The sequence below is a fragment of the Triturus cristatus genome, chromosome 4_1 (genome assembly GCF_964204655.1).
Source record: "Triturus cristatus chromosome 4_1, aTriCri1.1, whole genome shotgun sequence".
Lineage (NCBI taxonomy): Eukaryota > Metazoa > Chordata > Amphibia > Caudata > Salamandridae > Triturus > Triturus cristatus.
In genome coordinates this window covers 1,175,351,483-1,175,379,223 of record NC_140585.1, presented here as the reverse complement: position 1 = coordinate 1,175,379,223, position 27,741 = coordinate 1,175,351,483, and the positions used below count along the sequence as shown (strand labels likewise).

General features: G+C 42.1%; 1 protein-coding gene across 1 annotated transcript in view; it reads left to right on the top strand.

Moving 5' to 3' along the window:
- Positions 1-27,741, top strand: part of XAB2 (XPA binding protein 2) — a 161,144-nt gene that overhangs the window by 109,989 nt on the left and 23,414 nt on the right. Inside the window, exons 14-18 of the mRNA XM_085654391.1 lie at positions 6,866-7,056; positions 11,637-11,759; positions 11,982-12,153; positions 17,298-17,418; positions 21,660-21,772. Of these exons, the coding sequence (XP_085510517.1) occupies positions 6,866-7,056; positions 11,637-11,759; positions 11,982-12,153; positions 17,298-17,418; positions 21,660-21,772 (720 nt within the window). The remainder of the gene's footprint in view (positions 1-6,865; positions 7,057-11,636; positions 11,760-11,981; positions 12,154-17,297; positions 17,419-21,659; positions 21,773-27,741) is intronic.

Below are 27,741 nucleotides of genomic sequence, written 5' to 3'. Positions count from 1 at the left end.
TCCCTTTGACCAGGAACATCTGTTTGGCCCCAAAGTGGATGACGCCCTAGAGAAAATGAAAAAGGACACTGACACGGCAAAATCCATGGGAGCCTTACAATCTCACCCTCCCAGACGCTCCTTTCACCGCTCTTCCTTTCGGAGCACATCCAGAGGCTACTCCTCAGACACCGCTTCCACTTCATTCAAATCCCCTACTCAGTCCACCTTTACAAGGGGTTACCAAAGAGGCGGCTACAGGGGCAACAATAACAAAGGCAGATGCAAAACAAACACCGCCTGCTCTGCCACCGCGCCTACCCAATGACCTCCCTCCACTTCCCCCAGACCATCACACTCCGGTCGGGGGCAGACTCCAACATTTCCTTCCGGTCTGGACTACCATCACCTCAGACAAATGGGTAGCACAAATAATTTGGTCAGGCTACTGCCTAGAACTAACATCTACCCCCCCAAACATTCCACCCAGACAACGCCCGAGGTCACCAGAACATCTGCAGCTACTCAAGCAGGAGGTAATCTCACTCCTAGACAAAGAGGCAATAGAACACGTTCCGACCAACCAACAAAATATAGGGGTCTACTCCCTGTATTTTCTCATACCAAAAAGGAACGAGACTCTACGGCCCATCCTAGACCTTCGGCCCTTAAACACATACATACATTCAGACCACTTTCATATGGTGACGCCTCAGCAGGTACTTCCGCTACGTTCCCAAAACGACTTCCTCACCACTTTGGACCTAAAAGACGCTTACTTCCACATTCCAGTGCACAAGGCTCACAGGAAGTACCTCAGATTTGTAATGGACGGCCAACACTACCAATTCAAAGTGCTCCCGTTCGGAGTCACAACCGCACCACGAGTATTCACCAAGTGCCTAGCAGTGGTGGCAGCACATCTGCGAAGACAACACATTCATGTCTTCCTATACCTGGACGACTGGTTGATAAAAGCCAGTTCATACAATCCGTGTGTACAAAACACACACACCACCATCCAGCTACTTCATCAGCTGGGCTTCACGGTAAACCACGGAAAGTCCCATCTTCAACCATCCCACATAAAACAATATCTAGGTGCCACTATAGACACCTCAAAAGTGCTCGCCTACCCCAATCCTGCCAGGATTGCAAGCATTCAGGCTCTATGCGCAAAATTCATAGCACAACACTCCCTTCCAGCTCGGGTGTTCATGCAACTAATAGGGATGTTGGCCTCTTGCATCTTCATAGTACCTCACGCAAGTCTCCAGCTGCGTCCTCTCCAAGAGTGCTTAGCGCACCAATGGAACCAGGCCCAGGGTCAATTAACAGATCTGGTGTTGGTAGACGGTCGTACCCATCGCTCTCTGCAGTGGTGGACCACCACAAACCTTTCCAAAGGTCGACCGTTCCTGGACCCAGTTCCCCAGATAGTACTAACAACAGACGCATCACTCTCCGGCTGGGGAGCTCATCTATTACATCTCACCATGCAAGGCAAATGGACACCTCAACAGAAGCTACTCCATATCAACCATCAGGAGTTACTAGCGATCTGCCTAGCCCTAATATCCTTTCAGACACAAATTTTGAGCAAAGCAGTCCTAATCCGCACAGACAACATGACAGCCATGTATTATATTCAAAAACAAGGCGGCACACATTTTCCACAGCTCTCTCAATTAGCACAGAGCATATGGAGATGGGCCATACCCCGGAAAATCTTTCTCCTAGCCCAACATGTCCCAGGAGTACAAAACACTATAGCAGATCTACTCAGCAGACAAACACAACAACTCCACGAGTGGGAACTTCACCCGCAAGTTCTTCACCCATACTTTCAAATGTGGGGGCATCTACAGATAGACCTCTTCGCCACCCACGAAAACAAAAAATGCCCAAGCTTCGCCGCCAGATACCCACACACATTGTCCAAAGGCAATGCGATATGGATGAACTGGTCAGGCAGATTTGCGTATGCTTTTCCGCCTCTCCCACTCATTCCACTAGTAGTGCGCAAACTACAACAGCACTCCCTCATATTAATATTAGTAGCGCCAACTTGGGCCAGACAACCGTGGTACACCACACTGCTGGAACTATCGGTAGTACCGCATCAAAAATTACACCTCTCTCCACACCTCTTAACCCAGAACCATGGAGAGATCAGACACCCGGACCCAGCTCAGCTCAACCTTGCGATCTGGCTCCTGAAATCCTAGAATTTGGGTACCTAAATCTTCCCCCTGACAGTATGAACGTCATCAAAGAAGCTAGGCGCCCTACCACTAGAGCGTGCTACGCCGCCAAGTGGAAACGTTTTGTTATCTATTGTCATAACAACACCATCAATCCCCTAGATGTGTCCATTCAACACATCATAGGCTACTTACTGCACCTACAAAGGTGCAATCTAGCCTATACGTCCATTCGACTACACCTCGCAGCCATAGCAGCTTACCTACAAAACAGGCAACATCTCTCACTCTTTAGAGTACCTGCCATTAAAGCCTTCATGGAAGGTCTTAAAAGAATAATTCCCCCCAGAGTGCCACTCTCACCTGTGTGGAACCTAAATATTGTTCTCACCAGACTAATGGGACCTCCTTTTGAACCCCTACACAAATGTGAACTTCAATTCTTAACATGGAAAACCGCTTTTCTTGTAGCCATCACTTCCCTCAGAAGGGTCAGTGAGATACAAGCATTTACTATTCAAGAACCTTTTCTACAAATGCACCATAATAAGGTGGTTCTCCGTACCAACCCAAAGTCATTTCTCCTTTTCAGCTAAACCAATCTGTAGAACTACCAGTATTCTTCTCGCTACCACAAACTGTTGCAGAAAGAGCTCTTCACACACTAGATGTCAAACGAGCCTTGCTCTACTACATCGAGAGAACACAACCTTTCCGCAAGACCAAACAACTGTTTGTCTCTTTCTCTCCACCACACAAGGGCAACCCCATCTCCAAGTCGGGGATAGCTAGGTGGATTGTCAAATGTATTCAAATTTGCTACCATAAAGCAAAACAAACGCTATCCGTTCCCCCTAAAGCCCATTCTACACGTAAAATAGGGGCTTCAATGGCTTTTCTAGGGAACATCCCATTAGATGATATCTGCAAAGCAGCTACATGGTCAACACCGCACACTTTCACCAAACACTATTGTGTAGATGTGCAAACTAAGCAACAAGCTAGTGTGGGACAGGCTGTACTCAAAACATTATTTCAAACCACTGCAACAGATACGGGTGGTCGCCGGTAACGGTGGGTACTGCTATATAATCTATGCACAAGTGTGTAATCTGCAGCTCATATGCCTCGAACGGAATATGCTACTTACCAGTATGCATCTGTTCTTGGCATGTAGAGCTGCAGATCTACACACGCCCACCCGCCTCCCTGTATCTGTTTCAGCCTATCTTATTTAGATAACACACACATGGGCATCCTTACTGTTATTACTACGCTCCATCTTTCCCTGCTGGCGAAAAACAATCTGAGGATGGAGCCGAAGCCCATGCGCAATACGGTCCACCGAACTCGTGACTTCCAAAGGCTTTCCAAGAGGAAAAACAAACTACAAACATCCGGGCCCAACACCAGATGGCGATCTATGCATAAGTGTGTAGATCTGCAGCTCTACATGCCAAGAACAGATGCATACTGGTAAGTAGCATATTCCTTTTTGATCATCAGCTTCCTTCTCTATGTGATGTGTAGTCAACAACTTCCACTTTCGTTTTTTGGTATTTACCTATTTCATACCCCTCCCTACCCAATGACTGCTCAGTCTGGAGCCATCAAGGAGACATTTGTAGTTTTCTAAAGGTGTGGAGATTTTGGTCTTTAAAGCTCAAATACCAAGGACCTGATATACTTTGAGAAGACATCTTGGATGTATTTTTAAATGATCTGTCAGTCCATAAATGTAGACTTCAAGGGGAAGTGCAGACATAAATATCTGTAATACAAACTTGTGTCCATAGTGTATGGATTGTGCCTCGATTATGTCCAGGCTGCAAGTCTTAGTTATAGGGGCATAAGAGTAATTAATTGATATATTAGGAGCTCTGCATGTACAGTAGCGCAGCAGTAATTATTCGTATCATTCTGTTCTTTCTCTCCGTACATCCCATGTAGACGACCATGTCACAAGTGCATGTGCCCTTCTGCCTTTAGACCTTCTAAGTCTGGGACCACTCGTGCTAGTCTATGTTATACTTCAATATCCCCACTGCCGCATTCAATATGTCCTGCTGCGGTAATATGTCCTGGAGCACTGAAATCTGTCTTGTGGTTGAAGTGTAGCTGCTGCCCAGGTACAATGGATGACTAGTATGCAGTTTGGGGGACAAAGCTCCAAATGATTCACATTCAACTGGCCCTGCATTTTATGTTTAAATAACCTTTATTATTTCTTCTCTCACATGGCATAGCTGACCTACCATATCAAAATGGACATTGTCAGTAATGGCCTCTCTTTCTGCATCCTGATAACAATAACTGGTTTCTATGGTCCTGGTGTGGCTTATAGAGACCTCTCGGTAGCTGTTGGCCTCTTGAGGCCTCATCTATTTTGAATGATCCTTGTCTTCGACAGAATGTCATCTTGCCAACCTTGCTATTGTGAGCCAACGATATTCAAATATGTCGACATTAGGGGGAGAAGAGAAATGCAGGCTCATATAAGAGGTGGGTAGAGGAATAGAGAGAGGCAAATGAGAAAATTGTATAGTTCAAAATGAAAATTATAAGACTTGGAGAGAAAGATCAGAGAGTAATACTTTATTTGATTTAATTTTACCAAGCAAATGGGCAGCTGCTTCAGTCAGTCTTACCTCTAATATTCTGCTTGATGTCTGCACTAGTGAATAAACACTCAACTAGAATATGTACCTCAGCATTCAACCAGATATAGTATGAGATTTTTTGACATTGTATTTTGAGCCCTTGAAGATCAGACACAAATCTACACTGTGAAAAACACATGTTGGCTATTTCTTTTATTCACAGTGTTTTTGGCAACGTTTTCCTCTATTTAGGCTTTAGCCTTTCTCTCCATGAAAAATCTAATAGACTGTGGATTGTACTCCCTTCCTGTTGTGAGGAAATGAGATTGAAAAAACAAAACACTGTTAAAAGTGGCCTGGTTGTGCCTTCTTGTGGAAGGAGTTGAAACAAAGTATATCAATTGGCCATGCTCTGCTAAATTGGATAACCATGGATTATGTTTTACTAATTGCTCTTTATGGATCTTTTGTATAGATGTTTAAAATTGTGATGAAATGAAAATGGTTTTAATATAATAAAATATTTTGTAGCAGTTAAGTGTTGACATACATTAAATGTTGGTAGTGATTTTTAGATAGTAATATATAAGTATATGTTGCCCTTAAACAAAATTGCTTTTTAGAAATAGAAAGCTTACCACACTAAGGTAGTCTCTACATTTGAGCAATAAATTAAGCTACATTGCTGAATCATTTGGTAGTTGACCTTAGTAGGTGGAAGCTTATATTCAGCAGGGGAACTGGTAAGAGATTGGAAGTAAAACTCCTCTCCCTTCCATTTAATGAATCTTGTTACAATCCTTCAAGCATAAGTGAAAAACAGACCATGTTTATAAGCATTAGTTGCAGTAAATATTATAGGAATGCAATTTGAACAAGCGAGGGATCGGACTGCATTTGGTCACCTTTACAGCCTGTAGAATGCCAGCAACATATCCTACATCAGTAGGAGGATTGCCGTAAAACTCCCACCACTTCCATCTTCTGTCTGTAGCTATATGTGATACTGTTTGGATTTAACCCCCACCCCTACCCCCCACCCCATCCGCCTGGGAAAAGTATCCATAGTTACAATTAAAAAAACATTCTTGGTGAAATGTCCCTTAACTGCAGCTTTCCCCTTTTTCCAGTCCACAAACTACACACTTTTAGCAGTAGAAGAGCCATCCAACTTTCAGAGTAATAACGTAGTTCTGATGGCTGCCTCTCATTCCTATCCAGGTTTTATTGGTCTTTAACACTGGTGAACTGAACTCAACATGGTAGCAATGCATGTCACTGCTGTGCACTTTTGGTTCCAATGGAGGGGCACTTGGCATTACAAAATGTATTTTGAACTGTGTCCACCTCTAACTTGTCCTGTTTAGCTAATGGTACGACTGCTTACACTGCACACAACTTATTACGCTACAGCACGTATGTGTTGTAAATGAAAATGTTATTTACAGATAAGACATGTTTTGAATCTTGGTGTCCTCTTGGATATTTATGTACCTCACTATTCCTCCTAATGGTAAGGGAAAGCGTGTGATGGTTGAGTTGCTAGTATGCAACAAATAGTCTAAAATTGGTGCTTTTTTATGGACATTGTGTGGTTGCGAGGGCCAACCAGTAGATGGCAGATTAGGCACAATCTTTACATCTATAATCAACATCAAGCTGTAAAATCTGTCTAAAAGGCTACTAGTTTAATCTTAAGCTCAAAAATCCAAGATGGGAGCCAGTTTCCAAAGGGCTTTCTATCCTCTGAACGCTTCTGCAGTCACCAACAATCTGAGAGCATCTTTGCCCATCTGCCAGTATTGCCTACGAATATAAAGATGGCCATGACCTCTTCTATTAAAGCAGATTGCATCCTGTACTCCCTGAATAGAATATCTTCCTTGTTATCATCTTAAGCCACCTGTTTGTCCAGTAGAATGATAGTGCTGATGTGCATGTATCCCCTTTTTGGGACAGATCTCGAATACATAATTTGATGGCAGCAACTTAGTGTTGCGTCCCACCTTTTCTGAGTGGCTGCTGATTATAGAACTGAAATGGATTCTCAGTCTAACCCTTTACTGCTGTCGCCCCCTCTAGCAATCTACCTACTGTATGCCAAGCTTGAAGAGGAGTACGGGCTGGCGCGGCATGCCATGGCTGTGTATGACCGGGCCACTCGTGCTGTGCTGCCACAGGAGCAGTATGAGATGTACAACATATACATCAAGCGGGCTGCAGAGATCTATGGTGTTACCCACACACGTGGAATCTACGAGAAAGCCATTGAGGTGAGCATGGTGTGGTGTCAGGGAAAGAAAGTACTAGACCTTCCATCTTCAAGGCACGTTTGTGGGGATTGGTATAAACCCTAGAGATAAGAAGAAAGATTTCTTGCTGAAAGAGGGTCCTCAGTTATATGAAAAGGTACATTTTTGATGTCTATCTCATGAATGTTATAAGCAATAGGAACTGAGGAATGATGAACAAGTAGGATCTAAGCCAAATGGGTCAGGGTTATGGTGAAACCTGCATCCTTGGGATAAAGATTTTATTGTGTTAAGTGTATTTTATGAAATGCATGCATTGCACATAATTATTTATTCTGATAGGCATGGGAAAGTAAAGTGAATTTATGTGACAGGTTTTAGGGTATTGTATTTTTTGGGTTGTGCTAGGGCTACTTGTGAGGTACTAGGACCTCTCTAGGGATCTTATGGTGCTGTGCATGGTTGTTTTTCATGTTTATCAATGGGTCTTACAAAAAGGGTGCCTGTAGCATGTTTTGTGGTCTCTCTTTTAAAGATTGGTGCATTTGATGCTGCAAGGTCAATTCTTGGAATCATAGCTGAGGTACAGTAATGTTGTTGGTTAATTGTCTAGAATACAGTACCTTCTGATGGGCATGCCAGATTTATGGTAGCTAGAGATGTGCTTGGAATTGGTGCAAGTCGGCAATGTAGAGGCATAGAACTAGATCTATGTATCTTTTACAGAGATCAAGGCCTTGAAGCTTCTTAAGTTTAGTGGCTATCACATATTGCAGACACTGGTAGTTTTTGTTTTGTTTTCAGGCAATATGTTGTGTTGGAGTTTGGTGGATCTTGGGTTACAAATGGTGTGTGAATGCCTTTAACTGTTGGCCACACAACCGCACTGATGGACGGCTATTTAACAATTACTTCCCTTCATCTGCACCTTTATTTTGTCTATTGCTACTGAGTTATACCATCACTATGTCCAATGCATCAACAAACAACTGTTCATGTAACATTTTGGCTATAAAAATATCAGTATTTTTAAATAATTAAAACAATACAATTTTATTTATTTTAAACTTAGGGCAAAGGTTTGTGGGATTATAATGAACTGAAAATATATTTAAATTAACTAACGATAATAGTGATCCAATAATATTATTTACCCTAATTGTAATTTCATTTTGTCAGTAACAGTTTGGTTTATGATCTGTATTAATATAATTGATTGAAGTACAAATAAATATACATAATTAAAAATAGGGTTAGGAATAGCATTAGAGGTATAATCAATTCTACCTCTAATGCTATTCCTAACCCTATTTTTAGCAAATAGCAATAGGGCAGCGCTCAATTACCCCCCTCCCTATAGTTATACAGGAATTAGAAAAAGAATTTACACAGGCTGAAGTCAACGAGGCATTACAGTCCATGGCATCGGGCAAGGCTGCAGGTCCTGATGCAATCCCGGTAGAAATTTATAAAGCTTTACAGCCGGAAGTAGCACATTTGTTACTGGACTTGTTTTTAGCAGTACAATATCATGGCACCACACCTCATTCTTGGAAGGATACTAATCTAATTGTCTTTTTGAAAAAAGGGAAACCGCCTTGGGATCCGGCCTCGTACAGACCAATCTCCTTGATAAATACTGACGAGAAAATATATTCTAAAATCATAGCCAACAGATTGTCAAAAATAATAGCTTCCCTAGTTAGCCCATGGCAGCATGGATTTATTCCTGCTCGGGGGACAACTGATCATGTGCGTCGGGTGATCTCTCTATTTGATATCACTGAACAGATCGGGGGTCAAATGTCTCTGATATTGTTAGATGCTCAGAAAGCCTTTGATCAGGTGGAGTGGGCTTTTTTATGGCAGACCTTAAGTAGTAATGGTTTTGGCCCTTCTATTCTGACGGCTATAAAGGCCATGTATATGCAACCATATGCCAAAATACAAATGATGGGGATGGAATCCGGGAGGATCAAGATCTCACGGGGCACTAGACAGGGCTGCCCTTGCTCCCCGATTCTGTTCGCTTTATATATAGATCCGTTGATTAGAGCTTTGCTTAATGATCAGGCTATCCAACCTATAGTGGTTAGGGGATTTAGTACTAAAGTTTTAGCCTATGCGGATGACATCGCCATAGTTACCTCTGACCCTCAGGCTGCATTGGTCCGTATAGAAGCTCAGGCATTAGAATTTGGTCGCCAGTCTGGCTACAGGCTGAATACAGCTAAAACTAAGATCGTCTGTTCTAGCAATACCTTGTTTAAGGATGCTCGGAGGTCTCTGGAGACTATTTATCTAGGGATAAATATAAGCGCAGAGGTTGCAACAATCTGGGATATCAATCTGACACAGCTACTAACTAAGATCAGCACAGATTTAAAGCGTATAGATAAATTAAATATCTTTATCATTGGACGGGCCAACACTATTAAAATGACGATGTTTCCCAAAATTTTTTGTCTTTTCAGATGCATCCCAATTGAACCCCCTAAAAAGTTTTTTTACAAAAATTGATGGGATATTCTCCCAGTTTATATGGGGTTATAAAAAGATCAGGAGATCAATAAAATTCATGACTCTGCCCCAAAATCGCGGCGGGCTAGCTATCCCACATATGTTATATTATTTTTGGGCTGTGATGCTGCAGCAAATGATTGTTTTGTTCCGTCCAAAAAAACGTGTAGGAATTTCATTGACGATCGATAGCAGTGATTCCCCTCCTTCTATTTATGAGTTGGCTTTAGGGGATCATGCACCGGGTGTTTTATTAAGGCAATTAGATGGTAGTTATTACAAAAGAACACGATTCAAAATTGTTAGAACCGCCTGGAATGTCTGGAATAAAATTAGTAAATTGCTGAGGATTCCCAAGCTGCATAGATATCATGCTATTTGGGGATCGTCTATGTTCCCATCTTTATTCTATGATAATCTTGGGAAAACTTGGGAACAGGCTGGCATTAATGTAATTGGTGATCTATTTGTGCAGTCTGAACTAAAATCCTTTGAAGAGCTTCAAACTCAATTTGGGCTGGATACCAAGACATTCTTTAAATATTTACAATTTAGGGAGATTATCAAAATTGCAATGGCTCAAATAACTGGACTCGATAATATTCCGATACTTGATTGGCTTGGACATAGGCAGCCACGGGTAAAGGACTTATACCTAATTTTGTTGAATGCCAATAAGGATGATATTGCTAGCTCCGAATCTGTTTGGGCAGGCTTGCTTGGGGATCCTGAAGTCGATATCTGTCGGTCCTTGTATTTGTCAAAGAAAATATTTCTAGCAGCTAATCTTAAAGCTCAACACTTTAAAACTTTGTTTAGGCTTTATTATACTCCTGCCAAACTTTTTAGTTGGGGGAAAAGGGAAACCGATTGGTGTCCTCGATGTAAGGAAGGTCCGGCAGATATGATTCATATGTTCAGCGGGTGTAATCAACTGGATAATTTGAAATTAAAGATAGAGGAATTTCTTAATCAAATCACTGGTGGTTTAGCACGATTAACTCCTACTCTGATTTTGACAGGGATTGACGCTAGCCTATGTTTGGATCCTTCCCAAGTCTATTTTTGCTTTATGGTTTCTGCCATTTTTCGTATAATTATTGCGACTCATTGGAAGGATGCAGATTCACCCACATTTCATGAATGGTATGCAAGACTTCATCATGTTTTTAATTTAGAGAAGGCACTTTATAAATGTAAAGGGAAAAGGGCCAAAAGAAGAGGTCTTCGGGTATGGGGCCCGATCTGGGAAACTGATGAGATGTAATGATGAAGTTATAACTTTGTGTTTTACATTTCGTATTTTGGGATTTAATGCTGTTTTTGTAATTTGCAGTGATTATTTGGTTCCTTTCCTGTGTTTTTTATGATTAATTTTCTTCTCAGTGTAATAATGTTTCTCTGGATTTCCCTGTGCAAAATATTAAAAAAAAAAAAATAAAATAAAAAAAGAGGTATAATCAATTCTACAATTGTTTAATTTCAAGATTAAAGCAACAATTATGTTAATTTAAATATATTGCGTATAATCAATTATCTGGTAAGGGTTAACAAATTGAGAATAGAATAAGTTTACTAACTATATAAATTCTATATATTCATTAAATCTGAAATAATGAAAAATGAGTTGGGGTTAAGATTTATTATAATTAAATAGTTGAATTTTGGGGGTTGGGGTTTGTGTTTATTACTTTAAAAGCATTCTATTTAGTTAGATGTGGGGTAGTCGTTAATGTTAATTCCCTTTTATGGAATTAAGTAAATTAAAATTAGGGAAACACCATTATGGTAAAATGTGGGGATAGGGGATGAAATAAATGCCTTTTCAGTGTTATGGAGACAAACCAAAGATAGAATTACATAAAGGAGGTTGAAGTAAAGACATTCAATCAATGACTGAATACTGATGAATCTAGGACTGCGCATGGGGCAGATTCTGTATTCTGTTACCTGCCTGAGTCTGAGTAAGGACTAACCTCTTTTTGAGATCATAATTAGGTAACTTGTCGTACGAACTGTGGTGCTTGAATTGTGCTCGTTCCAGAGGTTGCTCTTTCTCTGACAATTTCCTTTTTTTGCAGGTTCTTTCGGATGAGCATTCCCGGGAGATTTGTCTACGTTTTGCTGACATGGAATGTAAACTAGGCGAGATCGACCGGGCCAGAGCAATTTACTCATACTGCTCACAGATATGCGACCCACGAGTAAGAAATTATGCAATTTGTTAGCACTTGCATACAGATCTCTCAGTTAAATTACTGCTGCTGTAGGGGTGGCTTATCGACCCCCTGATAATTTTCACCTTCTTCCTCATATGTCAAGATAATGTTACCCAAGTGTTATGAACTCAGACAAAACTTTTGTTCCTCTCATGCAGTCAACTGTGAGGTGGTGGATGATCTGACTGTTTAAATACTTTCTTTCAGCTGACTGCATCCTTCTGGCAGACATGGAAGGACTTTGAAATCCGTCACGGGAACGAAGATACTATACGTGAGATGCTGAGGCTCAAACGCAGTGTGCAAGCTACGTACAACACCCAGGTCAACTTCATGGCCTCTCAGATGCTGAAGATCTCCGGTACCACTCCAGGGACAGGTGAGTGGCTTTTCACAGGGAATTGTGAGTCTCCATGATGAGTTGTAGGTTTTATCAGAGAAGCCAAAGTTCCATTGACGGATATATGTGCTCAGTATCATCTGTTCCAAATCCCCCAAGCTGTTTAAGGCTGTGTTATACATGTTCCAGTCTCTTGAACAATACAGACTCAGTACAACTTGTGCATTAACTAGTCCTTCATGTGCCCTGTGCCAGGCGTAAGGCTGAACAAATCTCTTGAGTACAGTTTATCAGTAGGGAAGGGTCTTTGACAACTTTTTCTAGTTGCATTATGTTAGTTTGAACCAGTAAATTTGTCAAAGGTTAACATTTTTATTACCCCCAAACCCTATTGAGTTACTAGTGATTAGCAGTTTATATTTAGAATAGGAAAGCTTATCACCATGAAGTAGAAGAGGTTTTTTGGTTTATGCCATTGTGAGAAAATGAGATCTGGATCAAAATACATATAAACATATATAAATCAGTATCTAATAGGTCTGTGAATCTCATGCAGTGTCCAGAAAGGCAAACGATATAAAAGCAAAGATCTTTGTATATTTACTTTATTCATCTTTACAGTGCTAGGACACCAATGGCTACATGGTGCTAAAAATAGAGCCCTTGTGAGCCATGAAACAATCCTACAAAAAAGAGTTAGCAAAATAATGAAATTTTCAGAGCACGTTTGAAAGGCTGATGAGTATCAATTTTCTGAGTCCTAAGAGAAAGGTGTTCCACAGTTTGCAACCACCAGTGTGGACCCTCCTTAACTATGGCACATATAAGATAAACTAATTTTCCAACTTCATAGAACAAGTTAGAATGTAAGATTCCATTGTTTCAGAGAAGTCTGCTTTTTCGCAAACATATTAAATCTTGTGGACTATACAGAGGTGCATATATTGCTCTACAGTGAACCAGTGCAAGTCTCTCTGGGCCCCCAAGACTTGGCTGTGTTTGCAGATTTTGTCATTGTGAGCAGTTGTGGACACGTTGCTATATATCAATAGTGTAGGCAGACAAGCATAGATTAATATTATGCACTAGATAAAAGCAAGAGATGATCTCAGCATTAATCTACAGTTTCAGTAGTAGTCTTGATCATTTATCAGTCCCAAGGATTTGGCTTTTGGACCGGGTTCTAGAGGGGCGCTCATATATTATTGGGTCCTAGTAGATCACCCCAGTGATTAAGCTGTTACACAGGAAGGAGCAGCTCAGTGTTTCTGGCAGTATCTTCCACTGCTGAAGTGCTGCCAGACAGCCTCTCAGGTACTGCACAGAACTGTGAGCATGGTTGCCTGACTCAATAATAAGTGGGTTGTCGTCAGCACAGGATGGAGCCCTGCATCTAAAAAATCTGCATGGTCTTATAGAGGATTCAGATAGATGATTAAAAATCATCAGTTCTAGTCATCTGGGCCATGTCAGAAAATGTCAACGTAGAACTTTTTCTAGTAGATAGACCACGTTTTTAGTTAAATTATGGAGAACGGAAATGTAATTTTGTGCAGACATGAACCAATATCCTACTTGCTGGCACTGAACAACATTTTTGGGCAGCGAAACTTTAGATTCAAACCATTAGGACAAATACAAAAGGGACTTTTTCAAAGCACAGGTGAGAGTATGTAAAGACAATTGTCGGTGATAAGTTCACATGGCTAATCAATTAAATGTTTTCTTTGAAGGCCTAAATAGACCCTTATTTTCCCATGGGTAACATTATTAATGTAATTATTGTTTGGTTGTATACAATTGGTATTAGGATAATTCATTTAAAACCCTTTTCATCTTTAAACAAGCATTGGCATAGCCAATAGGTCTCGCTTTTGGGACCTTATAAGTATTTGGTTATGCAGCACAATATCCTTGGTGCAATAACATCAACTGTGGCATGGCTAAAAACTTATAAGGTCCCAAAAGCGAGACCTATTGGCTATGCCAATGCTTGTTGCATTTGGGATGATTCATCCCAAATGCAAAAATTACGGCAGCAAAGGAGCAGATTCTAAGAATCTGCCCCTTTGTGACCTCAATTTCCAATGATGCATGTGCCCTTAAATGTGCTACTTAGGTGTAGTGCAATTTTACCACGTTTAAGCGAGAGAGCAGAAGCATTTTAGCCTGGCTAGTAGAGTTGAGATGCACAGAGTCCGAATGGCAACAAAATTGAATTCAGCAAAAATCAGGGTTTGGAGTCAAAAGGTTTGGGGAAATACCATTCCAAGGATGTCAGGTCTAACAGCTTCTTCGTCTCGTGGCGCCCACTCAGCCTCTTCAGTAGCAGCTGCCGGACTACAGCAGACAGCTCCCAGCGTCCTATTCAGGGTCCTACTTGTATTTTTTACATTGCTATCTGCATTCATCCGTATTTATTTTATTGCGCACATTCTGGAAATACAATGATCTCTTAGTGCTCATACATATTTATATTGTGTTATGTGAAAAATAAGTTTCAGCTAATACATTTCTACATGGATTTAACTGTTAAACGACCGGTTTTAGATCTTTAGGGAGACATATCTAATACAGCATTAGGACTGTACTGCAAAAACGTGTACATCTAAACATATACAAGGAAACCTTTACCTTTTAAATCCACAATACTGTCAGTCTCTTCAGACATTGGCCATACGGTAACGATAGACAGCATAGATAGTCCCTTAAAACAAGACGTACTTTCTGTATTTTTTTAATATAAATCTAAAACATGCAGGGAAAAACACTATTTTCATCTGTATGCTGTGTAGAAAATCAACAAAAACGTAACACTGGAAGCCTTACTTAATTATAATGTGTGAACACGTGTTACATATGTGCACAAAAACGTACAATTGGGTTTATAAAACGTAAAGCCTGTTTCGCAGAATCAGAATTAGACTATTTCCACAAATGGATAATGATTTACTCATGCGGGTAAGTACACCTACTTGGTCATCTTTCTACATAAGCCTCTGAAGTAGAATATATGTTAGCGAAAAGGGCAGCCATTCAAACTCCTTCCAACAGGAGCAATGTTGACATTTTGTGAGTATTCATAAAAGTTTGGAAGGGTGTGAATTGCTCACAGCCATGACCAGATGGAATGTAATCGGGTTACTTGATTCATTAATGATTTGAACAAATTCATTGCTTTAGCTGAGGCATCGGCTAAAACATCTCCGTGCCTCCACTTTGGGGTTCTACCCTGTAAAGATCCTGCCAATAGACATTTTAAGGCATGGGCAAAGTGGGCAATTGCCCATGGTCCCCAACTTGACTGCCAGGGAGATCCCCTCAGGAGTGTCCGGAAGCAGATTGGTGCGTATGGTAGTTGTGGTGGGTCGTGGTTTGGATGCGGGCTGCAGGCCTGCATAAGGGTGAGGGATGCCAGGCCCTGATGGAGGTTGCTGCTTTTGACTTGTCCTTGTGGAGCAGCGGCCTGGGGTGAGACTCTTGATGGCATTGCTATGCTGAGATCAGGGAAAACAACCATTAGCAAAGCCAATAGGTTTTGCCTATGCAAGATCTATTGGCTTTGTCATTGTTACTTAGACATGTTGCCCAACAGCGAGGGCTGCTGTCCAGCATGGACTTAAGTCAAGAAAACAATAGCTGTGGCACAACTCTACTTTTTAGCCATGCTGCTCTACTTAAATGCACTTGGAATACAGTACGAGCATTTGCTAATCATGTGTCCCAGGGTCTCACGTTGATGCCTGTCAGGGAGCGGCTCTTGCTGGACGGCCGGTCAAAACCACTTTAAGGAGTGCACTGCAGCAAGCTGTGGGGAAGCTCGTCTGACTGAGGACGGTTCTCAGAAACTGTCTTGCTGCCGGAACTTTGAGCTCTCATAAAATGCTGCATATGAGCCCCCTGTCCCGGATTGAGGAGAAGAGCCGCCCCAATTTGTGCACACTTAAAATGGGGGTGAGGGTGTTGGGTGGGAAGAGTGCTGGGCCAGAATAAAGGAAAACATAGCCCAATAATGTGAAATCTTAGGTACGCATTTCTTCTGCGTATCATGCACCCAGGCACCACAGTGCACTGAACATATGTGAGCTGCAATCGGATTACATCAGCCATCTGACAATATACAACACAGCCTATTAGCGTTTCATTTGTTATGTGATTAAACAAATAACATTATCATTGTTAATTCAATTCCAAACGCCACAATTTCTTTCTCTTTAAAAGGAAATGGAAATAAAAAAGTGACAGGTTATAGCACCACGGTCAGAGCTGCTGACCTTGGAACTGGTGAACCGGGTACGAGTCTTGTCATTGGCTCAACATCCTGTGATTCTTAAAGAACCTCTTCATTTTCCAGTACCTGAAAAAAAAAACGCAAATGAAAGTGGCCATGTGTAATGTAATTGGTGCTCATGTAAAGCGCTCCAATACCTTTGGGTTGAGCTTTCACTATATACAACTGCAAAAACAGCTAAAAGACCTGAATGAAGTTAAAAAGGACACAAAGGAAAAGGGTGGGGGGCACGAGGGAGAGCGTGAGGAGGAGGTGGTGGGTTAAAACCAGCAAGGGGGTTAATTAAAAACAGTGTCTCTGGGCGTGAGGTAGTGGGTTAAAGCAACTCATGCATGTCACAAAAATAAACAGAAAGTGATTGCAATTAAACATCAAAGCGAAAGTGAAAGTAATCGCGGTCAACGCGGCGCGCGCGCCCGCGCACATGCACTGTAGCTCTAGGCTGGCCTGGTAGCACTTTTTGGAGCCCTCTCAAAAAGTCTCGGCAGACCAGCGCATGTGCTGGGTCAGGCGAGACCTAAAAAGGATGATTTAGAGCTTTGGCACAGGGGTCCCTTATAAAAAGGGGCCAGTTTCCTTATAAAAAGGGGCCAGTTGACTAAAATATTGTGCAGAGTTATTGTACAGACGGTCATCTTGTTGAAACAGTGTCACAGGATTGGCAACACAATGCTGAACCTCTTGCTTTGGAGGTGAGAAAGTTTAGGGGATTAGCACATGAATGTGTGGCATATAAATCTTCTATGAAGACGGTTCTTTGAGTAGAAGAAATACACTGCATGGCTTGGAAGCATGACCTTAAGATAAAATGTAGTTTGTGAGATTTGCACTGAAGATTGTTGTATTTACAAGGAATGGCAGCTGCTGAAATTGCTTTTCCTTTGGTTTCCAGATTTTGGTCCTGGACAGAATGAAATGGATAACATGAGACTGTTGGAACAGAGGGCTGAGCAGCTGGCTGTGGAGGCAGAGAAGGACAAGCCCAAAATCAAAGATAAAATTCTCTTTGTCAGGTGTGTCATTATCATAATCCATAGACCTTAATATTGTATGTATAGGTCTTCTTTTAAATGCTGTTTATTGATTTTGATAAGTTTGAACACTAATCCTTGACAGTATAAAGTGTGCACATTTTCATACATTCAGTTACAAATCGAGCTTAGATAGGAAAAAGATTACAGACATCATTATGCATGACAATATCCCAGGATTACAGTGTTAGTGTTGCTTCGGTATTTTGCGGTTGCATATATTATTCAGTTACATTTAAAAAATCATTGTTAACAACTGTCCCATAATATATTGTATATGTTCGGTGTCTGCTGACTTTTGACACATCTCCAATTATGTATAGGCCTTGACAGGGTTTTTGAGTGGTTGAGAAAGTTGCTACTGAGCTTGATGTGCATGGTTGGTAGAGTGTATTTTACAGATTGGGCTGTATGGAAGGTATTGTGGTGTCATGTTTGAGGTTGTTGCACTCCAGTCATGTTGTACCAACTTCCAAGCTCCACAGAAACCTTGTTTGAAGCAGAAAGATGTAGGAGGAATAGTCATGTCTGTATGAACTGATGGTACTTACTATCATTATCTCTTAATTTGATTATTTAAACGAGCAAAGCCAATGGGTCTTGCCTATGTGAGAGCTATTAGCTTTGCTAGTGTCGTTTATACATGGTTTACAGTAGTGTGACTGCTGTACAGCATGGCTAAAAGTTATAAAAAAATAAGAGATATTGAGTGGAACTGGAATGGAAAGCTAATAAACAAAACACTGACGCGACCAGCTGGCTTTGTTATAGCAGTTTGTTTTCTTTTGGTAGGTAGGGGCAACACAGACAATGGGAGTGTGGGTGGGAATCGGCAACACAAACAACCGGAGGGTGGGGGTGGGAGGGAAGCGACAACACAGACAACGCAAGAGTGGGGACATAGAAAGATAAGAGGCAACACAAGCGTAAACATGTCATGAACATATTTTTTCTTTTTTCTTTACCATGTTTACAACCCCCTCTGCACACGGTTGAAGGCTGTGCACAGCGTGGGGTTGGCTTCATGCAGGGGGTTGTCCACAGCGGCCATGCCCTTGGGCTAACTACCCACAGTGCGCAGTGGCGGTTGGAATAATGTATGGTAAATAAATATCACTTTACGTTTAAAAAAACGAAGGTTACTAGGATGTTAAAGTAAGGAAATTCTATTAAAGAACCCTAGAAATTCACTGTAAAAAACAAAGGCTACAGGGACATTATAGTTAGGAACTAGATTATTATTTTTTTTTTTTTAAATTGAAATTCACAAAAACAAAAAAAGTTTACAGGACGTTCTAGTTAGGTTCAGATATTACACACAAAACCATAAGAATTCAGCAGTTATAGTTCTGTAAAACTATAACTTGTGTCGTAAGGTAACTAGAACGTGCGCCCTTTCCATGCACTGCTAGTTACAACTAATGTATCCAGTACTCGAAGTCTGAAAGTGTGATATATAACTTCATGGAAAATCAAGATGAGTGCTCTTTGACCACTGAAGCAGCTGGACATGGTGTAGTAACATCAGCGGATAATGTTGGCTTTCACCAATGGGTTTATGTAACCCTATTTTTTCTAGAATAGCATCCATGCATATAAAATAGTAGACCCCGGGATGGGGAAGCCTCTCTAATGAAAATCTGACCTGTACTTCGCCCACTTTACTTCTCCTGACATTTACTTTCCTGCCAGGAGTTTGATTTACTATGTCAGAGTTAGAGCTTCGCTTTGCACAAAGCATCAGAAAAATAACTTTTAAGATGACTATACTGAAACATTAGGATTAAAAACACAATTATTCGTAAAATATTAGTATTAACATGCATCTCTTTAAATTAGGGTTAGTATTAATGCAATTCATTTAACAATAGTTTAAAGTTCATTAATAGCTAGGATTAGCATTAAACTACTGCTTCTTACTGGTTTTATATATATATTTTATTTGTACAGTATGGGTTAGCATTAAAATCAGATTAAAATTAATTTTAAATTGATTTAATAACACCAGGTTTGCAAGAGTTAGAATAAGGCCTATAATTATTTTAATAGCATTGAATTGAATTTAGAGTTTGGGTAATTATGTAAAAAAAAAAAAAAAAAGTTGACCATGCTAAACATGTAAATTGAATTCTAGGGTTGGCATCCTAATAAGAACAGGGTTGTGTTTTTTAAAAAAAATATTAAAATAGGGTTGGAATTAAAATAAATGTATTTTAATAAAAACTGTTGGCAGTATTGCAGTTTTAATTTGAGGTTAGAACAGGGTAACCTATTTGAATTAATTAAAAACGTTATTTTTAGTTTGAGGGTTTGTATCAATATAATTTAATGTAGGTATATTCTAAAAATAGAATTTAAAAAACAACTAGCGTTGTGGTATAGTTCAAGAATAGCAAAAGGAGGTAGATTGAATGTAAGACAAAGTAAATGTCAGTTCAGTGTTATACTTTGTGATCAAACCATAGATTATGTGTTTTAAGCCACATCCTTAATTACATCGGCCACGCCCCTTGAGAGACCCCCCCCCCCCCCCCCCCCCCCCCCTGTTTCTTGATCCCACTTAAAGCCATGGGTACTTCTTTCAGTCCTACTTCTATGTCTTTGACACCTGTCCCGTTTTTTTGTTTTGAGAATCTGGTCACCCTAATAAAATCTCCATTGTTCAGCAGTCCATCCCAGGGACCAACACTTCTAAATCTTATGGCCAAAGGAATGCGGGAGACAAGGAGAGGATCTGTTGCTAGATAACATGATTTTGGCCTTGTTTGCTTTTCCTAAAGATGCAATTGAAAGTAGTGCCTATTCTCTGATGGGTACACCAGAAAGATTTGCCAGTAGCTAGGGAGAAATGCTACACAAAACAAGCAGTACACCTTTAAGCTGCTGTAAACCAGAAGCCAGACTCAATCAATGAAAAGATGAAAAGTGATACCCATGTCAATACTGAAATGTATGTACACTGCCTAGGAAACTGCTGCCAGAGACTTTGCAGGGCTTCTTTCAGTCCTACTTGTGAATAGGTCTGGGCGGTAAATTCCGTTCCGCTCGCGGAATTTGCGGAATTTCGGTAATTTCGCGTTCCGCGGAGAACGCGAAATTGACCAAAATTCTGCTTTCCGCAACTTCGCGAAATTTTTTCTTGTTCGCGTTCTCAAAATGCGTGTTCGCAAGATATTTCTCCCCGAGCACGCAAACAGCAACTGTGAACAGGTAAAAAGCATCGCGAGCAAGCAATTCCGCGCGTTCGCGGAATTTCTGCGTGTTCGCGGAGATTTTTTACTGTTTCGCGGAGATTTGCGTAACGCGATTACGCAAATTCCGCCCACCCCTACTTGTGAAACCCTTGTTCCACTCCCCCCCCCCCCCCCCCCATCCCCCCCGCCCCCTTGAAGCTATTACATTGTAAAAGTGGAAAGAGATAGGTTAACAGAGGAAGAGCAACAAAGATGGCAAAGTCTGGTTAGTGGTTTTCAAAGGATTTTCTCTACTTTTTAAAATAACATAAACATAATTTGGCCAGTTTAGCCTACAGATAGGGTTCTACATTTTTATTACATTTTAATGGGATTTCGAAGTAAAAGATCTGTATATGCATATATTTACCTGACGTCTTCTGGGATGCCTGTCTTGGGCAGGACTATTCAGTGCTCATTCGCTCAGTAAAGACAAGACCCATGAAAATATACTAGGATTACAAGAAACATCCTTAACATCCTTCAGGGGTAATTAATTTAAATATGGAGGGTAATAGCAATCCCTCAACAGGGATGAGCCGCACTTAAAGTAGGTGATATCAGTCAGTATTAACAATGATTATTAGCGCTTTGACAATTTTCAAAAATGAGGGTGCTGTATAAACTGATGGCACTGATTACCCAACTGTGCTAATAACAAGTCAAGAAACCTGCATATACAAATGAAAGTTATTCAGTAATAGCACTCCCTAGTACAGTTACATTTGGCGCTCTTCGCCCAAAATACAAATAATTATTTGTATTTTGGGCGAAGAGCGCCAAATGTAACTGTACTAGGGAGTGCTATTACTGAATCATTTTCATCCTTCATGGGTACCCTTTACAGCTTTCATGAACGAATATTTTGTCCTGGGTTTTCCAGCACTGCTTGGTGATGAAGGCATTCTCAACCATTTGTGACAGCGAGCTGGGTCTAAGATTACAAGGCTCTCCATGAAGGTAACTGATGAGTTTCTCTATTGTTCGTAGGAGCGATGCTTCACGCAGTGAGCTGGCAGAGCTCAGTAAGCAGGCCAACCCTGACGAGATTGACATTGATGATGACGACGAGAGTGATGGCAGCGAAGATGATGAACCGGACGGTATGTGGCAGGAAATTCAGGCAGCAAGATGTGTGCCTCGTATAGGACTTGGGAAATCATTTTGTGTGATTCTTATCCACCTCTGTGGGTCTCAATAGAAGTGGCCTGTGTTGGATTGTTATAATTATAGCCCCTTATAACATCTGACAGAGGTTTGTGGAATTAATCGGGTGCAATAATAATCTCCTATTCCAACTTTTTGGGGGAAGCGATTGTGGTGCAGAACCCACATGTCCTGTTAAATACCGGGCTTTTATATATTTGTTCAATAGTTTCATAGAGCTCTTTTTCCACCAGATTGGCTTAAGGCGTTTTACAGAGATCAGAGAGTTACATATATGAATGTAATAGAGCAGCAGGTCATATATTACTTTAACAAGCACTTTCAAGTGATAAAAACAAAGCATACTGATGCTACTGCGGTTGTGGGAAAGGAAAAGGAGAACTCAGGATGGGGCAGGAAGAAGAGGGTACCGAAGAAAGTTCAAATATACTTTTAAATAATGTAAAAAGAGGAGCTTCTCTGTAGCCCTGGATTTGTAGATTCATCACTTTAAAAAAATTCCTGGGTCAATTTGAGGATTATGAACATTTCGTATAATAGAAGCCCTAGAGTACACTATGTTAGAGATATTTGGGGGAATTAGGGAGCTTGGACCTTCAAGATAGACTTTAAATAGGTGAGTCTTTAGTCCTTTCCTGAAAGTCAAGTTGTTCCATGCTGTTCTCGGGCGAAGAGGTAAAGAATATTAGGAGCTAGTGGCAGAACCCGAAAAGGATTGTTTCAGTTCAAGGGAGGATTTGTATTATGGTGTTTCCAGGATGAGAGAACTCTTACTGATAAGCTTGACCCACCTGAGATGGTCGGGGGGTCCACTAGGTAGCTGGATGTGCTATGGTATAGCAGATTATAGGTCAGACAACATATTTTGAACTCGTCTCCGGCTTCTAGTGGGAGCCAGTGGAAGTCTTTCAGTATTGGAGAAATATGATCAGACTCCATTCTGAAATGATTTTAGGAGAGGCAGGCGTTTAATTCTTTTTTTAGCTGATGCAGGTGGAAGTTGTGCTGGACCTTTTCCCTTGCTAAATATTGACAGGTTTGACTTGCTGAAATTTAATGGAGGCGCAAACGGTATTGTATCCGGTGTGATAAATATTGCACCACTTACAATTGTGATCCCTGAGCAAACAGGTGTATAGTGATCCCTGTGCAAACAAATGTTTGTACTGGGATCTCAAGTGTGCGAGCCAGTCGTAATCAGACCCTTGATGGTTTTTTTTGCTATTTGGGGCCATTAATATGGGGTGCTTCTTGCGCCTGGGAGCAGTTCGGTACGTTACAGAAATTTATGAAGTATACTCCACCGCAAGCAGATTACAGGTGCCCCACAGATGTTTATAATAGTGGCTTGAGAGGAATTCATACACTGAAACATACTTAATGAGTTCATTAGGACACTTGTACAAAGACGCTGTCTTGGAATTAACACTCTTTCTAGTGTGCCTTCTTTGTTGTGGCAGCCTCCTCTGATTTTAGACACGGGGTTTGTGGTAAATTGGCAAAGTTCCATCTACTCCCTGTTTGCTTTATATCCATGTTTTCTTCCGAAGAGCATGCCAGAAGGGCATTAAGAACCCAATGAGTATGTTTTCAATTTATGTAGGACTGTTTGTAAAACCATTCAGTTTGGAGCACTTCGTACCATCCTCATGAATCATTCATTAGTAAGTCCAGGCAGGGGAAGTAGACTAGGTTCGGATCAGGATGTGTTGGCTATTTAGCATAGTGCATTTTACATTGGGAAGCACTTTATTATGTTTGTCTTTTACAGACGTCCTGGTGGAGTATATGTCTAGCTCTTCAGAAAAGGTGCCAAATTGGTTTGAATGTTTGTCAGCTAAAAAAAGAGACAGACTTTACACCATGGGTTGTTAACAGTTTGAACAAAATTACAGAGTTGGGGAAGCCTTTTCCAGGATTTCTTTGCAGTTGCTTCTCATAGTGCTAATAATTAAAGGCTTTTTTTTTATACAGGTGGTTTTGTAGGTGTCTTTTGATCAGGTGGAGAAATAGTCTGTTCTTTTCCAGGGGATACTCATCAGTAGTCATAAGCACTGAATTCTCTCCACCCACGTGCGGGAACCCGGAGCATATTAAAAAAAATACATATGTGTATGTTTTAGAAAAGGAGTACATAGTACTAGATAAACACACACATATACATGTATAACATAAAAACATGCAGCCCCATACATATCCAACAGGATAAGAAGCCAAAGTTACATGTATCTCTCTAGTATGAAAATAACACATATACATATAATGTAAGAGAAGGACATGCACAGTAATCTCATTCCGCAATAACCTTTTATTTTCATAAAGGAAAACAGGTAATAGCAGGCAATTAGCCTAAAAAGGGCTGCATAAATAAATAACATCCTTGTACAGAAAAGGAAACTGGCACCTCGCCTTTAAGGCCTCAGAGACCCTGAGCACCTTGCCTTTAAGGCCTACAGGAGCCCTCTGCTCCCATCATGCACCACAGGTGACAGTTAGGTCAGTTCTTTTTTCCGGCTCCTTCTGTGAGGAACCTGGAGCTTGAGCTTAACTGATTTTGATCTTTTTCAGTCAGAATTGATATTCTAACTACTTTAGTTGATATTTCTCGTTACTAGTGGTATTTTCTAGTCTTTTTCTGACAAATTGGTCATTCTTTTTAGTCAGAAATGCCACCTTTATTTTATAAATGTCCCTCCTGTGGGAAGAAGATGGCCAAATTTGATCCTCATTCCGTCTGCGTCGTGTGCCTACCTTCTTCTCATGACACAGAGACCTGCTACCATTTTCTTCAACGTTCAAGAAGAACATTGAAAGACAGAGAGAAGATCAGACTTATAGGCTTGATGGAGAGAGGAAAACATCATAAAAGTGGCCCTGAGAGTCAGCATACCTCTAGAGGGCCCTCCTGTCCGAGAAAACAGCGAAGATCAACATCACCAGAAGCTAGAAGTAAGAAAAAACATCACAGCGCGTCGTCGACATCGAGACCAACTGCACAAGTGAGATAGACGTCAAAGTCAAGATCTCCGTCGAGAAGTAAGTCGACGTCGAGACATGCTTCGGGCTCGAAGCATGATAGACCTCAGTCGACGTCGAAGCGTCCGTCGACATCAATTCAGAGGTCGACGTCGAGATCTCCACCCCCTTCTATAAGGTCGGCGTCAAGACACTCCAGATCACCCTCTCGGATCCATCAGCGGTCTACGTCGAGGGCACGGTCGACGTTTAATATGCCGCATGAACACCAGCGGTCGACGTTGAAGAGACCGACGTCGAGGGATTCTTCTCATAGATCTCCACCGTCAAGAGAGTCACCCCCACGGTCGTCGTCGATGGTGGCTCACTCCGGTTCGACGTCAAGGCGAACGACGTCGAGAGACAGGCAATTTGTTCCTGCTGAAGACTTAGAAAGACCGACAGAGATCACGGCGCTCGATGTCGAGGGATTCTTCTTCCTCGCCTGGTATAACTATTATACAGGTTACACTGGAGGGCTCTCCGACTAGTGGAAACAAGTCTCCTCCTATCAACATGTCACCAAGATGGTTGGAGGACATCAGGCACTGGAAGATCCAACCCGGACCTTCCGTGTAACCTCCTGCCATGGAATGCTCATGGCCTCCCGCTGGTTGGTCCCTGAGGCGATCCAGATCTCCTTTAAGACGGCGCACACGCTCAACAGAGTGCGCAAGGTCCTGCCGATCGCATACACCAAGGAGAAGACGGAGGTCTACTCCAACGACCATATCAACAAGATCTTCGTATAGAGATTACTCACCGACTATCTCGTCAACGCCACCATCCAGGGTTTCCCCAGTTGATGATCTTGGGACATTCAACGAGGTGCTCTGTAGAGGTGCCAGCAAGTTGAATATTACCATGACTGTTCCGCAGGTGACCACTTCCATCATATTTGAAACCCTGCACCATCGAGCTTCGGTAAAGCCCCTTCTTCCTTTGGTGCCAGGATTATTAGAGCCTGCAATGAAAACCTTTTTGACACCTGCCACAGTGGGCTCGGGTCCTGCAAGGATTTCGAAAGAGTACAAGGCCCCAGACCAAGATCCTTTGTTTCTGCGTTCTGACCCTCCACCGTATTCCCTTATAGTTGCATCCGCCAGAAATGCTCATTCCAATGCTTTCCTTTCGTCTGGTCCTCCAGAGAAGGACAGCAAAAACATGGATTCTTTGGGACGGAGAATGTGCAGTACTTCTGGGTCTGTCATGAGAGTGGCTAGCGCAGCCGCTCTACTGGGACGATATTACTGGTCTTTATGGGACTCTTTAACAAGATTTACAGAACAATTACCCAAAGACTGTCAACAGGATTTTCTAGAAATTGTACAGGAAGTTGGTCTGGTAGCAAACCAGATCATTAGTACAGCGGCCGATTCTGCAGACTTGGCAGCCCATGGATACGCACATGGTATTTGCTCTCGAAGTGCAGCATGGCTCCGACTCACGGGTCTCAAACCCGATTCTCAACGAAAGATAGTCAATCTGCCCTTTAATGGTTCATCGTTGTTCGGTTCACATGCGGACGACGAAATGACAAACATGAAAACTGAGTTGGATACCCTCAAGGCTGTGGGCCTCGAAAAGAAGAAAGAATTCCGTTGTCGCTTTCATTCTTATGACAAACGCCCTTTCCAGCAGCGGGGTCAAACCTCTAACTGGTCATCGCAGACCCAAGGTCAGACGCCACAAAGGTCCCAGTTCCAACAACGTAGACCGGGGCGTGGCAGAGGTGGAAACAAACAGCAGTCAACAGCACCAAAGCAGCCACAAAAGCAATGAGGTGTGTCTTCCTCCAAAGCTGTTGTCCACTCCGGTGGGAGGAAGTGTTTTGTTACATCTGGAGGAGTGGAAACGTATAACAAAAGACAAATGGGTCATCAATATTGTACAAAATGGCTATCTTCTCAGGTTCAGAACTCCTCCTCCATCTATACCTCCGAGAGGCATTTCTTACCGCGACCACCAATTGTTACAAACGGAGGTAAACATCTTATTGAAAACGGAGGCCGAGAGACATTCTGGCTAAATTTCACTCCTACAAAACCAAGGAGGCTGTCCTAGCGGCGGCGCGGAGGTCCTCAGAGGTGTCGTTCCAGGGGTTTACATGTGCGTTGTACCAGGATCTATCCCCAGCGACGTTGGCGAGGCGCCAGTCCTTTCGGCCTCTGACTGCCAAATTAAGAGCGGAGCACATCAGGTACCGCTGGACTTTCCCCTTTGGACTCTCGTTTGAGTACCAGAATAAGCAACAAACTGTAACGGACTTGGCGGCGGGCAGGGCCATTCTGTGTCTGTCCGCACCAGACGAGGAGCAGGTCGAGGGGGGGGGCTACGGCGGCTGGAGGCACCGGGACGGGGGCCGGAGACTGGGCCACGGTCGGTCGCGCCTCTCCCAGATGATCCCACAGACGACGCCAGTTGGAGGATGGCTTGATCCAGCGGAGGGAGCTCCTGGGCACAGGTCATGAGCTTCTGAGGCCACGCTCGCTGGCTGCCCCGTTGGGGCGGTGGGCCGGCACAGCAGAAGGAGTATCGCTGAGTGCGGGACTACCGGAATGGGCCTGTCAGGGGGCCCGGGAACTACAGTTGGGGATGTTTTCCTCATTTCTTCTCTATGCATAAGAGTTATATTTGCTGCCGGGGTGGGGGGGGGGGCGGGTTGCCATGCCCTCCGAGTCCTTACCACTAGAATGCTGTATTGCAATGGGGTGTTGGGGGTATTTTTATTTCTTTTTTTTTCTCTCCTTTCCTTCTCTTTCTCCTTTCCTTTTCTTGACACCGGGGACGGGAGGCTGGGCGCGGGGCGTGGCTGCAGAGGGTTGCATACATCCCAATACACGATGGCAGTATCCCTAGGCTCCTGGAATGTACAAGGGCTTAACTCCCC